Source organism: Pristiophorus japonicus, chromosome 1 (genome assembly GCF_044704955.1).
Source record: "Pristiophorus japonicus isolate sPriJap1 chromosome 1, sPriJap1.hap1, whole genome shotgun sequence".
In the NCBI taxonomy this organism is placed as follows: Eukaryota; Metazoa; Chordata; class Chondrichthyes; family Pristiophoridae; genus Pristiophorus; species Pristiophorus japonicus.
Window position 1 is genome coordinate 295,375,623 of NC_091977.1, and position 14,376 is coordinate 295,389,998.

The 14,376-nt window shown below is 45.3% G+C and overlaps 1 protein-coding gene across 2 annotated transcripts in view; it reads left to right on the plus strand.

The window, feature by feature from the left end:
- LOC139250561 (DNA-directed RNA polymerases I, II, and III subunit RPABC4) overlaps positions 1–7,890 on the plus strand; it is a 58,089-nt gene extending 50,199 nt beyond the window's left edge. For both annotated transcript variants that reach the window (XM_070873035.1, XM_070872987.1), the window contains one exon: positions 6,884–7,890. In XM_070873035.1, coding sequence (XP_070729136.1) covers positions 6,884–6,906 — 23 coding nt within the window. In that variant the 3' untranslated portion in view covers positions 6,907–7,890. The remainder of the gene's footprint in view (positions 1–6,883) is intronic.
- Positions 7,891–14,376: the final 6,486 nt, after the last annotated feature.

The window sequence follows — 14,376 nt, forward strand, 5'->3', positions numbered from 1 at the left end:
ATACAGATTGAGGATGAGGAAGTTGTGTCAGAAACGAGCGTACTATGCTTAAACAAAGGGGACTACAGTGGGACGAAAGCAGAGTTGGCTAAAGTAGACTGGAAACAAGGACTAAACGGTGGCACAATTGAGGAACAGTGGAGGACTTTTAAGGAGCTCTTTCATAGTGCGCAACAAAAATATATTCCAGTCAAAAAGAAGGGCGGCAAGAGAAGGGATAACCAGCCGTGGATAACCAAGGAAATAAAGGAAAGTATCAAATCAAAGACCAATGCGTATAAGGTGGCCAAGGTTAGTGGGAAAGTAGAAGATTGGGAAAATTTTAAGCAACAGCAAAGAATGACTAAAAAAGCAATAAAGAAAGGGAAAATAGATTACGAAGGTAAACTTGCGCAAAACATAAAAACAGATAGTAAAAGCTTTTACAGATATATAAAACGGAAAAGAGTGACTAAAGTAAATGTTGGTCCCTTAGAAGATGAAAAGGGGGATTTAATAATGGGAAATGTGGAAATGGCTGAGACCTTAAACAATTATTTTGCTTCCGTCTTCACAGTGGAAGACACAAAAACCATGCCAAAATTTGCAGGCCACAGAAATGTGGGAAGGGAGGACATGAGACAATCACTATCACTAGGGGGGTAGTGTTGGACAGGCTAATGGGACTGAAGGTAGACAAGTCCCCTGGTCCTGATGAAATGCATCCCAGGGTATTAAAAGAGTTGGCGGAAGTTATAGTAAATGCATTCGTTATAATCTACCAAAATTCTCTGGACTCTGGGGAGGTACCAGCGGATTGGAAAGCAGCTAATGTAACGCCTCTGTTTAAAAAAGGGGGCAGGCAAAAGGCATGTAACTATAGGCCGGTTAGTTTAACATCTGTAGTGGGGAAAATGCTTGAAACTATCATTAAGGAAGAAATAGCGGGACATCTGGATAGGAATAGTGCAATCAAGCAGACGCAGCATGGATTCATGAAAGGGAAATCATGTTTAACTAACTTACTGGAATTCTTTGAGGATATAACGAGCATGGTGGATAGAGGTGTACCGATGGATGTGGTGTATTTAGATTTCCAAAAGGCATTCGATAAGGTGCCACACAAAAGGTTACTGCAGAAGATAAAGGTACGCGGAGTCAGAGGAAATGTATTAGCATGGATAGAGAATTGGCTGGCGAACAGAAAGCAGAGAGTCGAGATAAATGGGTCCTTTTCCGGTTGGAAATCAGTGGTTAGTGGTGTGCCACAGGGATCAGTGTTGGGACCACAACTGTTTACAATATACATAGATGACCTGGAAGAGGGGACAGAGTGTAGTGCAACAAAATTTGCAGATGACACTAAGATTAGTGGGAAAGCGGGTTGTGTAGAGGACTCAGAGAGGCTGCAAGGAGATTTGGATAGGTTAAGCGAATGGGCTAAGGTTTGGCAGATGGAATACAATGTCGGAAAGTGTGAGGTCATCCACCTTGGGGAAAAAAAACAGTAAAAGGGAATATTATTTGAATGGGGAGAAATTACAACATGCTGTGGTGCAGAGGGACCTGGGGGTCCTTGTGCATGAATCCCAAAAGGTTAGTTTGCAGGTGCAGCAGGTAATCAGGAAGGCAAATGGAATGTTGGCCTTCATTGCGAGAGGGATGGAGTACAAAAGCAGGGAGGTCTTGCTGCAACTGTATAAGGTATTGGTAAGGCCGCACCTGGAGTACTGCGTGCAGTTTTGGTCACCTTACTTAAGGAAGGATATACTAGCTTTGGAAGGGGTACAGAGACGATTCACTAGGCTGATTCCAGAAATGATGGGGTTACCTTATGATGATAGATTGAGTAGACTGGGTCTTTACTCCTTGGAGTTCAGAAGGATGAGGGGTGATCTTATAGAAACATTTAAAATCATGAAAGGGATAGACAAGATAGAGGCAGAGAGGTTGTTTCCATTGGTGGGGGAGACGAGAACTAGGGGACACAGCCTCAAAATACGGAGGAGCCAATTTAAAACCGAGTTGAGAAAGAATTTCTTCTCCCAGAGGGTTGTGAATCTGTGGAATTCTCTGCCCAAGGAAGCAGTTGAGGCTAGCTCATTGAATGTTTTCAAGTCAAAGATAGATAGATTTTTAACCAATAAGGGAATTAAGTGTTACGGGGAGAGGGCGGGTAAGTGGAGCTGAGTCCACGACCAGATCAGCCATGATCTTATTGAATGGCGGAGCAGGCTCGAGGGGCTAGATGGCCTACTCCTGTTCCTAATTCTTATGTTCTTATGTTCTTATGATTATTAGTTTACAGCAAAATAGTTGTAGAGCTGTTGTGAGCTGGCACGGCACCTATCCTGGGCCGACATCCGGCTCGCGGTCAATGCCATCGAGTCGCAAAAATGGCACTGGGCGTCGAGGAGGCTCAAGCACGTGGGGCGATCTCATCCGATCTGACCCCCTACCGGACGGAATTCCTCATTGACGCCAAGCCCCTAAATCTCCCTCGGGAGCCGGCACCTCACCACATGAGCCTCCTCCGGGAAATAATCTCCATGCCTTTCAGTTCTGCACGGAAGGGATTCCTGTACGGGCTGTTCTTGCCGTCCGGACACACCATGGTGCACCATCTTGCCGTCCGGAGGAGGCGGGGATTCCCAATGGAGTCAACTCTACGCGGGAGTCCTCCCTTTATTTATTGGGGACTTGGCCTGGAGGGTGTTACCCGGCACAGTCCCGTGCAATAAGCTTTTATGTCGGTTCACGGGCTCCCAGGCCGCCTGTAATTTCTGCGGTCTAGAGGAGTCCGCGTTCCATGTGTATGTGGAATGTGCGAGGTTGCAGCCCCTCTTCCAATATTTGAAGGGGCTGCTCCTCTAATTCTGGTTGCACTTCAGTCCCACACTCCTAATCTTTGGGCAGGTGGGAAGGCCTCCTCGTAGGACTGCTCCTGGGCACGGCCAAGGGGGCCATCAGCAGGTCCAGGCAGTGGGAGGTCGAGGGGGTCGTTCAACCCGACTGCCTGCCTCTCTTCCGCGGTTACATCCGAGCCAGGGTGTCCCTGGAGATGGAGCACGCGGTGTCCACCGGTACGCTCGCGGCCTTCCGCGAGAGGTGGGCGCTGGAGGGACTGAAGTGCATCATCACCCCCGGCAACCAAATTTTAATTTGAAACACATGCCTAAAGTTTAATTTGTTTAAGTTTTACTGCCCACCCCCCCCCCCCCCTTTTAGCCAGGGGGCACTTGTATAATTTGTGTTTTTGGTGCCCTCAGAACAAAAAACAAGGCACTTGATTGAAAGTTTTTGGAGTGCGACCTCCCCTTTAACCAGGGGGCACTTGATTATTGTTTGCAACAAAATAGTTGTAGAGCTGTTGTGAGCTGGCATGGCACCTATCCTGGGCTGACATCCGGCTCACATTCAATCCCATCGAGTCGCTAAAAATGGCACTTGGGCCCTGACTCCACTAGGTGCGTCAAGGAGGCTCAAGCACGTGGGGTGATCCCATCCGATCTGACCCCCTACCTAACGGAATTCCTCATTGACGCCAAGCCACTAAACCTCCCTCGGGAGCCAGCGTCTCACAACTTGAGCCTCTTCTGGGAAATCCTCTCCATGCCTTTCAGTTCTGTGCGGAGGGGATTCCTGTACGGGCTGTTCTTGCACACCCTCCATTTTGCCATCTCCGCTTGCCGTCCGGACACGCCATGATGCACCATCTTGCCATCAGGAGGAGGCAGGGGTCCCCAATGGTGTGCTCTCTACGTGGGAGTCCTCCTTTTATTTATTGGGGATTTGGCATGGAGGGTGTTGCAGGGAGCAGTCCCATGCGATAAGTTTTTGTCGGTTCACAGGCTCCCAGGCCGCCTTTATTTCTGCGTTCTGGAGGAGTCCGTGTTCCATGTGTATGTGGAATGTGCGAGGTTGCAGCCCCTCTTCTAATATTTGAAGGGGCTGCTCCTAAAATTCTGGTTGCACTTCAGTCCCACACTCCTGATCTTTGGGCACCCTGTGCGGAGGGAAGTGGGCAGGTCCGAAGGCTTCCTCGCAGGACTGCTCCTGGGCATGGCCAAGGGGGCCATCACCCGGTCCAGGCAGTGGACAGTCGAGGGGGTTGTTCAGCCCGACTACCTGCCTCGCTTCCGCGTTTACATCCAAGCCAGGGTGTCCCTGGAGATGGAGCACGCGGTGTCCACCGGTACGCTTGCGGCCTTCCGCGAGAGGTGGGCACTGGAGGGACTGGAGTGCATCATCACCCGTGGCAACCAAATTTTAATTTGAAACACATGCCTAAAGTTTAATTTGTTTAAGTTTTACTGCCCCCCCCCCCCCCCTTTTAGCCAGGGGGGCACTTGTATAATTTATGTTTTTGGTGCCCTCAAAGAAAGAACAAAAAACAAGGCATTTGATTGAAAGTTTATGGAGTGTGACCCCCCCCCCCTTTAACCAGGGGGCACTTGATTATTGTTTGCAACAAAATAGTTGTAGAGCTGTTGTGAGCTGGCATGGCACGTATCCTGGGCCGACATTTGGCTCGTGGTCAGTGCCATCTAGTCGCTAAAAATGGCACTGGGCCCTGACTCCACTAGGTGCATCGAGGAGACTCAAGCAGTGGGGCGATCCCGTCCAAACTGACCCCCGACCGGACAGAATTCCTCATTGACGCTAAACCCCTAAACCACCCTCAGGAGCCGGCGCCTCACAACTTGAGCTGCCTCCGAGAAATCCTCTCCGTGCCTTTCAGTTCTGTGCGGAGGGGATTCCTGTACGGGCTGTTCTTGCACACCCTCCATTTTGCCATCTTCGTCTGCCGTCCGGACGCGCCATGGCGCACCAGCTTGCCGTCCGGAGGAGGCGGGGGTCCCCAATGGAGTGCTCTCTATGCGGGAGTCCTCCCTTTATTTGTTGGGGACTTGGCCTGGAGGGTGTTGCACAGGCAATCCTGTGCAATAAGTTTTTAAGTCGGTTCACGGACTTCCAGGCCGCCTGCAATTTCTGCGGTCTGGAAGAATCCATTTTACACATGTATGTAAAGTGTGTGAGGTTGCAGCCCCTCTTCCATTATTTGAAGGGGCTGCTCCTCGATTTTTGGTTGCACTTCAGTCCCACGCTTCTGATCTTTGGGTATGAGGGGAGTGGGCAGGTCGGAGGTCCTCCTCATACGACTGGTCCTTGGCCTGGCCAAGGTGGCCATGAACAGGTACAGGCAGAGGGCAGTTGAGGGGGTCATTCAGCCCAACTACCTGCCTCTTTTCCGCGGATACGTTCACACCAGGGTGTCCCTGGAAATGGAGCGTGCGGTGTCCACCGGTACGCTCGCAACCTCCTGTGAGAGGTAGGCACTGGAGTGACTGGAATGCATCATCACCCCCGGCAACCAATTTTTAATTTGAATGTAGTTTTTCAAGAGTTTAATTTGTTCATTTGATGGCTCCAGTGCCCCTTTAAGGGGGCACTTGAGTTAAAGTTTTACATTAAAATAGTTGTGGAGCTGTTGCATTGAGTGGCTTAGCCAGTCATGTGATGTTCATAAGACTCAATAAAACCTCAGTCAATTCCGTCTAGGTCATCCACGATGAGGTATGCAGTTGTGAGCCTAGTGGATGAACTGGTAATATGTAGTATGATTGTTAAACCTTTGTTAATAAACCAATTAGTTCTTTATAGCAATGTGCTGCTATGAATTCTTCAGCAAAGAACCCATGAAACAAATACGTTACAGATGGTCACGAGCTGGTTGCAAGGAGGTTGAGGGAATTAGTAATGGGCTGCGGGGAGAAAATTAGTCTGATGAAGGCTGGACAGGAAATGGGAAGAAGCTGCAGAATCTGGACGGGGGTGGGAGACTGGGGGCAGAGTAAGAATAAATGGGGAGGAAGCAGAAGTAGCCAATCAGTTGGCCTTGATTTTAGAAATGCATTTAGGGATGGAGATTGGGGAATGGAGATTGAAGGAGGTAATTTGTGGTGATGAAGAGGATTACTAGAAAGGTTTAGATTTGGGGGGGAGAAAGAGAGATAACACAGCTTGTAGTAGTCATGCCAGATCTTGTTGTGGACAACCAGCCAATCATACATCTCTCGTGTTCTAGTCTTCAGCCACAGTCCTGAGACCAAAGAGATGGCTGTTGCACCAGGAGGAGTTATGATGACTCGAGACTATCCAGGATCTGTGGGAATGAAGAAAGATGGAAGTAAGGCAATTATTAAACAAATCGATGGAAACACTCATATCAGCATGGGTGGTAGGCCAGAGGAAAGGGAATTAGAGAAGGTTCTGGTGAGCGATTTAAGGGTAGTCTTTCTCAGAGGCACAAGAAGAGGATGATGGGAATAGAGGCAAGAAGGAGGATCTGTATGGAGAAAGAGATGGAGAAATTGATCAAAGATACTTCTTGTCAAGCAGCTAAATGGAACATTACTTGACAATGAGATATTCTATCTTGGGAAGAAAGACTGGCCTGGTTCAGCTTCCCTTTCCCCCCAGCTTGCTTCTTTTCTGTAGCATATGGATCAGAATATCAATGACAGTTTGATTGAATAATGGGGGAAAATGAATGGTACAACAAATTTAATACACAACATTTCAAATAAAAATTTGGTGTGGCTTGAAAAGCTTTTGATGAAGAATTATTTTGAAATTTTAAAGATATGCACATACATGTATTTTATTGTTTCAACAGTCAATTAAGAATATCAGTATCCATTTATGTTAAACAAATTGGTGACTGTGTATCTAATTTTTCTAAATTAACTGTAATCTAGCAGATGGTGTTTAAATTCGCCAGTTCTGGGACACTCGAGATCCAGGGTTGTTTATGATGTGCTGTAACAAAAAAAAGTTGTATGATTGCTTTTAAGTAACTACTTTCACAATTCACATTTTTGCCTTAACCTGAACCTCACAGTGGTTGTTTTTGATGCCCGATGAAGTTCAAAGTTGCTTTTAAACTTGCACTTTAGAAGAGTTTGTTGCATCATAAGTTTTCGCTATCAAGTCTTGTTTCCTTCAAAATTCTACATGTAGATTTCACAAGCTAGAAAGACTGCTTGATTTTCTATGTTAATAATATTAAACATTTAAACTATTGCTTGTATGTTTCAAATGCTGCAGTATGTGCCAAACCAGTTTTGTTTTATTTGATGAAAATAAATATTTCATGTAGTTGATATTTTTCAGTTTTATTGGTGCAGCAATTTGTTGCGTTTCCATTCAATTTGAGTATTTGCAATATAAAAATATTATTGAATTCCTCTCATTGCATTAAGATCAGATCTTGATTTTTAAAATTTGTTGTTGCTCTTGTTAAAATCAAATTTGTTCAGTAATTGACCTTACTGCTTCACTCGTCAGGACACTGCTGCTGATTCTGTCACTTCCGTCAGACTCAACACATCAGCTTAATTATGCATTAAGGGAAATAATAACTATATTACATCAACATATCAGTGCATGACAAGTGTGTCACCATCCAAAAAAACAGATAATTGTTCGAGAGGGTGAAGCAAGACTGATTGTTTTAAGCAAGGTAGAATTTTGATAAATTGATGGACTAAAGAAAGGAAATTACAGATGATCAGGTTTAGCTTAAAAGATATTTTCATTCTTTTAATCTCCTGGTATGATTCAAGAACTATGTTCCAAATTTGCCATTGCTTCAGTTTACATGTAAATTACTCTCCCAAAACTGCTAGCAGAGATTTTAAGACATTCAGCAGAATCATTTAGATTGATGAGTGTACTTAGTAGGAATATTAGGAGGATACTATCTGGATTGTGGAGTTTTAAATATTAGTCAAAATTTTTCTTGATAACGTTGAATATTTGGTTTGAAGTTTTTAAGTTTATACTTAGCTTGTTCAGTATGTAAAATTAGAATTTTCTATTTGCAGCAATAAATACCTTTTACATAAAGGATTTTTTGTAGTATTCTTCTTAGGCAGCCCCTCGGAGTCGAGGATGACTTGCATCCACATTTAAATGAGTTCTAAGGTGACTGATGAGACCAATGCGGGATCTACAGTCTCTGTCATAGGTGGGGCAGACGGTGGTTGGAGGGACGGGTGAATGGGGTACTTGATTTGTCGTACACTCCTTCTGCTTTTTGTGCTTGGCTTTGGCATGCTCCTGGCGAAGAGACACTAAGTGTTCGGTGCTTTCTCGGATGCTCCTGCTCCACTTTGAGCGGTCTTGGGTGAAGGATTCCCAAGAGTCGGTGGGGTTGTTGCATTTTTTCAAGGAGGCTTTGAGGGTGTCCTTGAAGCATTTTCTCTGCCCTCCTGGGGCTCGCCTGCTTGGAGTAGAGTACTTGTTTCAGGAATCTAGCATCGGGCATGCGGACAATGTGACCCGGAGCTGGTCGAGCGTGGTCAATGCCTCGATGCTGGGGATGTTGGCCTGAGAGAGAACGCTGATGTTGGTGCGCCTACCCTGCAAATGAATTTACAGGATTTTGTGGAGACAGCATTGGTGGTACTTCTCCACTGCTTTGAGGTGCCTACTGTACATAGTCCATGTCTCTGAAGCATATAGGAGAGCAGGTATCACTACTGCTCTGTAGAACATGAACTTGGTGCCGGGTTTGAGATCCTGGTCTTTGAACACTCTTTTCCTCAGGTGGCGAAGGCTGCACTGGCACATTGACGGCAGTGTTGAACTTCGTCATCGATGTCTGCCCTTACTGACAGTGGACTCTCAAGGTATGGGAAGTGGTCCACATTGTCCTCATCGTGGATCTTGAGAACTGGGCAGCAGTACTGTGAGGCTTTGTCTTACTGATGTTTAATTTGAGGCCCAGTCTCTCGTATGCTTCACTGAAGGTGTCAACGATGGTTTGGAGTTCGGACTCTGTGTGTGCACAAACGCAAGCATCATCTGCATAATCTATTTCAATGACAGAGGTTGGAGCAACCTGGGATCTGGACTGAAGGCATCGGAGGTTGAACAATTTCCCACTTGTCCTGTAGATTAACTCCACTCCAGCGGGGAGCTTGTTAAGAGTGAGATGAAGTATTGCAGCGAGGAAGATTGAGAAGAACGTTGGTGCGATAACACAGTATTGCTCGACCCTGGTCTGCACTTATATTGGGTCAGTGGTGGATCCATTGGTAAGAATCACGGCTTGCATGTCATCGTGAAGCAGGCGGAGGATGCTGACGAATTTTTGAGGACAGCCGAAATTGAGAAGGACACTCCATAATCCCTCGCGTTTGACAGAGTCGAAGGTCTTTGTGAGGTCAAAGAAAGCCATGTGCAGAGGTTGATGCTGCTCCCTGGATTTTTCTTGGATTTGTCGCGCGGTGAAGATCATGTCCGTTGTGCCCCTTAGTGGGCGGAATTCGCATTGCAACTCAGGGAGGAGCTTTTCAGCCATTGGGAGGAGATGATTGAGGAGGATTCTTGCGATGATTTTCCCTGCTGCAGACAGGGATTTTTTGTAGTGACTGAGTTGTGTCTAACTTTTGTTACTATGATGTGATGAGATAAACCAAATAAAATGATCGAAATCTCTCATGATGTTGCTGAAGTATGTAATTAGCTTTGAAATCACTGGGGGAAAGAGTTGACAGGTAATGTCAAGCATATAGAACATTTTCAATCTGCATCTAATGTATTTACTCCTGAATTGGATAATATTGGTGGCTTAATCTTTTAATTGGATTTTTTTCATCCTATGTTGCAGCTTTTGTCATGCTTATAGCCCACATTGAAGATAAATCATCACATTTCAAAAATCTAAAAATAATAGATTGAGAAAGGTTGCATTTAAGTCTTATTGGAACTCCTGATAAATGTTGTGTAAAATTGACTATTTGGTTTTCAGTAGTTGAATACACTGTTCAGAGAGGTTTTGCTCACCAACTGAAATGATAACCACAAGGGGCGGTGGGGGGGGGGGGCGGTAATGATTAAATAAAACTTAAGTTTTAATAAACTTCTGAAAGATTGGAGCAGTGCACGAGCATGGGCAAAAGACATATTATGCAATTCAGATCACAAGGGGCTTCTAATGTGACACCCGGAATATGCTATCATATAATATTGGTCAGTAGGGATACACCCCTGAAAGTAAGACCCTTGGACAATTTAAAGGAGTGACTAACACCACTATATCCAAGAGAATATCTCAGACAGACTCGAAACTTGTAACTGGTGGCGCAAGTAATATTCATGCCATGATCAGAATTAGAATCCTATTGTGTCCTTTGAAAATATGACATTCTATATACGATTTCCGTATGTTTCAACGTTTACTGCTAGTTGCCAATGTTACATGGCAGCTTCTGTTGCTAGACTGGGAACTTGTATTCTAAGGTCTAGAAATTCTTCTTGGGTTATGGCACAAAGCGGGCGGCATTGGATCACGCCTGACATTTAATTCCTTTGACTGCAATAGAACTGAATATCAGGCGCTGCGCGTAACAAGAGGCTGACCCGATACCGCCCGTTTTGCACCACCACCCAAGACGAATTTCTAGTTTTTAATGTAGAATGTGCTCTACCCTCGTGTTTTTCCAATAACAGAAATCTTCACAAATATAGTTCCAGTGTTACTAGTTGCTGTGATGTTTATTGTGCTACAACAACTACTTACATTTATATGGTGCCTTTAACACACAAGACCGTACCAAGATGCTTCACAGAGGTGCAATAAAAAAAATGGATACCAAAGCAAAGAAGATGCTTGAAGGGGTGACCGAAAACGTAGTCAAAGAAGTAGGTATTAAGGATGGTCTTAAAGGAGAACAGGGAGTTGGATGGGTTTAGGGAGGAAATTCCAGAGTGCAGGGCTTAGGCAGCTTAAGGCACATCCACCAATGGTGGGTTAGGGAGGAGATGCACAAAAAGCTGGAGTCAGAAGAATGGAGAATTCAGGGAAAGGGGGTTGCAGGAGGATAGGGATGGAGAGGGGAGAGGCCATGAAGAGATTTAAACATGAGGATGAAAATTTTAAATTTGAGGTGTTGGGGCACTGGGGAGCCAATGCAGATCAGCGAGGACAAGGGTGAGGGCAAGTGGGACTTGAGTAGGATTTGAGCAACAACATTTTGGATGAGCTGAAGTATACAGAGGATGGAGACTAACCAGGAGAACAATGGAATAGACAAGTCTGGAGGTGACAACGACATGGGGGAGAGTTTCAGCAGAAGATGGGCTGAAGTAGGAGCAAAGGCGGACATTATTATGGAAGTGAAACTCGGTGGCCATTTTGATCAAGAGGATATGAGATTGTAAGCTTGCTAGGCGTCGAATAAGAGGCATGGTTGCAAAGAGCCTGGTGAAGCCTCAGTGGATAGGGGTGAAATTGGTGGCAAAAGCACAATGTTTGTGGCAGGGACTGAAGATGATGACTTCAGTCTTCCAATGTTTAGCTGGGAAAAATTGCAGCTCATCCAAGACTGGATGTTGGACAAGCCGTTTTACAACCCAGCAGCATGAGGAATTAAGAGATATAGAACTGAGTATCGTTCGTGTACATTCAGACGTTTTGGCTGATGCCGCCAAAAGACGTTGTGTAGATGAGGAAGTGGGGATGGGGGGGACGACCAAGCATAGATCATTGTGGTACACTGGACATAACGGTGGAAAGAGAAGCCAATGCTGGAGATCTGGCTACGCTTAAATAGGCAAGAGGGGAACCAAACAAGGGAAGTCCCACTGAGCTGGATAATAGTAGAATCACTGGAGGCTGGTGTAATCACCATTCAAAAGCTGCAGAGAAGCCGAAGAGAGCTAATAGGCGACAGCCACAAAGGATGTCATTTGTGACTGCTTAGGGCCACTTCAGTGATGTGACAGTGGTGGAAACCTGAATGGAGAGAGATTCAAATATGAAGTTGTGGGGAAGATGGGCATATATTTGGGATGCAACAACATTCAAGGATTTTAGGGGTTGAAGATGGGGTGTTAGTTTTCAAGGACAGAAGTATTAAGGTAGGATTTTGAGGAGGGGGCTGATAGTGGTGGTTTTGAAAGGGAGGGGGGCAGTATCTGAGGAGAGGGAACCATTTATAATGCCAGTTAGCATGGAAGCCGAGAACAGAAGTTGGGTTGGCAGCAGGTTAGTGGGACTGGGATTAAGGGAGTAGGCGGTGGGTCTTGTGGATGTGATAAGCTTGGAGAGGTCATGAGGGGAGAGAACAGACAAATTCAGGCTCGGGGCTGGTGAGGTAATGGGGAAGGTTTGGATTGGTAGGTAAAGGGAATGGGGCGGGGTGGTAGGCAACAGCAGAGGCAGCTGAATGGATGGTGTCAATCTTCATGACAAATACCATAAACTGGGATAGCCATTGTTAATAAAGAGAGAAAGAACTTGCACTTATATAGTGTCGTACATGACGTCAAATTGTTCCAGAGTGCTTTCCAGCCATTGAATTACTTTTGAAGTGAAGTCACTGTTTTAATGTAGGAAACACAGCAGCTAATTTGCACACAAGGTTCCACAAGCAGCAATGAGTTAATGATCAGGTAATGTTTTAGTGATGTTTGAGGGATACATATTGGCCAGGACACATGGAGAACTCCCCTGATTTTCTTTGACATAGTACCATGGATGTCCACCTGAGATGGCAGATTGGGCCTTGGTTTAACATCTCATCCAAAAGACAGGACCTTCAACAGTGCAGCGCTCCCTCACTGCTGCACTGAAGTGTCAGCCTAGATTAGGTGCTCAAGTGTCTGGAGTGGGCTTGATTTCACAACCTTCCCACTCGCGCGAGAGTGCTACCACTGAGCCAAGGTTGGCATATATAGCGTCAATAGTGGAAAGTGCAAGACTCATGCTACTTCTAAAGCTGCCTGAATCTAATGGTTTTGGAGATCTGGAAGCTGGTACTTAAATTAAACACACTATTTGCTTTTTGAAGAAGTTACAAAGTTGGTGGATGAGGGAAGTCCAGAGACGTTATCTACTTAGATTTCCAAAAAGCTTTTGATAAAGGACCGCACAAGAGGCCTCTATAAGATAGAAGCCTCTGGTATGAGTGGCAATATATTGGGCTGGATTCAGAACTGGCTGGCAGGATGTAGGAAAAAAGTAGTTATAAATGGATTTGGATGTGTCAGCAGTAGTGTCCCATAGGGATAAGTGTTGGGACTGTTGCTCTTTACTATTTTTATGAATGATCTGGATGTAGGTGTTTGATGCACAATCTGCACATTTGTAGATGATGCTTGTCTGCTTCAGGCAGATCTTAATGTATTGGGAGATTGAACTCAAGACTGGAAAATGATGTATAACTTAGATAAGTGCAGTGTTATGCATGTGGGCAGAACAAGTGCTCAGCATTCATACACCCTTCGGGGAAAGGGATGGTTGAGATAGTAAGAGATTAGGGCATTCTAGTGCTTACATCCTTAAAAGTACATGAGCAATGCCGTGAAGCAATAGCTAGAGCAAATAGGGTGTTTGGATGTATCCATAGACAATTGAGTACAAGACGAGGCATACTGTTTGTCCTTGTGCAAGACCTTAGTCAGGCCTCACTTGGAATACTGGGTCCACTTTTGGTTTCCTCACATTGTGGGTGATTTTGAGGCTTTGGCGAGGATGCAGAGAAGGGCCACTGGACTAATTCCAAGTCTAAAGCATCTCAGTTATCAAGATAGGCTAAAAGAGTTGGGACTCTATACCTTAGAGAAGCGTCAACTTGTGGGGGGGGGAGGGGGTAAAATCTGATTGAGGTTTATAAGATAATGAAGGGAATAGATTGTGTTCCAGCTATTTTATTTCAGTTTAATTCAATTAAATCGGTTAGGCAGGACCAGGGGTCACAAATTTAAGTTGTATAAGGCTAGAGCTAGGTTGGATGTCATAAAGTGGTTCTTTTCCCAGAGAATAGTGGACCTCTGGAACAGGTTGCCGTCTCATGTGGTGGACGCGGACTCGCTGAATTCCTTCAAGCGAGAGCTGGACTTGTTTCTGGCTGGGATGGTGATCACCTCTTATAGAAGGTAGGAACTGCAGGGAATTCAGCGCCAGAGTGATCTGGACTAATTTTGATAGCCTAGGTGGGTCGGAGAGGAATTTCCCAGATTTCTTTCCACAAATTGGCTTGGGTTTTTAAAATCTGTTTTTTACCTCTCCTAAGAGATCACATGTTTATGGATGGGGTGGAGTGTATGTAGAAACATAGAAAATAGGTGCAGGAGTTGGCCATTCGGCCCTTTGAGCCTGCACCGCCATTCAATAAGATCATGGCTGATCATTCCCTCAGTACCCCTTCCCTGCTTTCTCTCCATACCCCTTGATCCTCTTAGACGTAAGGGCCATATCTAACTCCCTCTTGAATATATCCAATGATCTGGCATCAACAACTCTCTGCAGCAGGAAATTCCATAGGTTAACAACTCTCTGAGTGAAGAAGTTTCTCCTCATCTCAGTCCTAAATGGCCTAACCC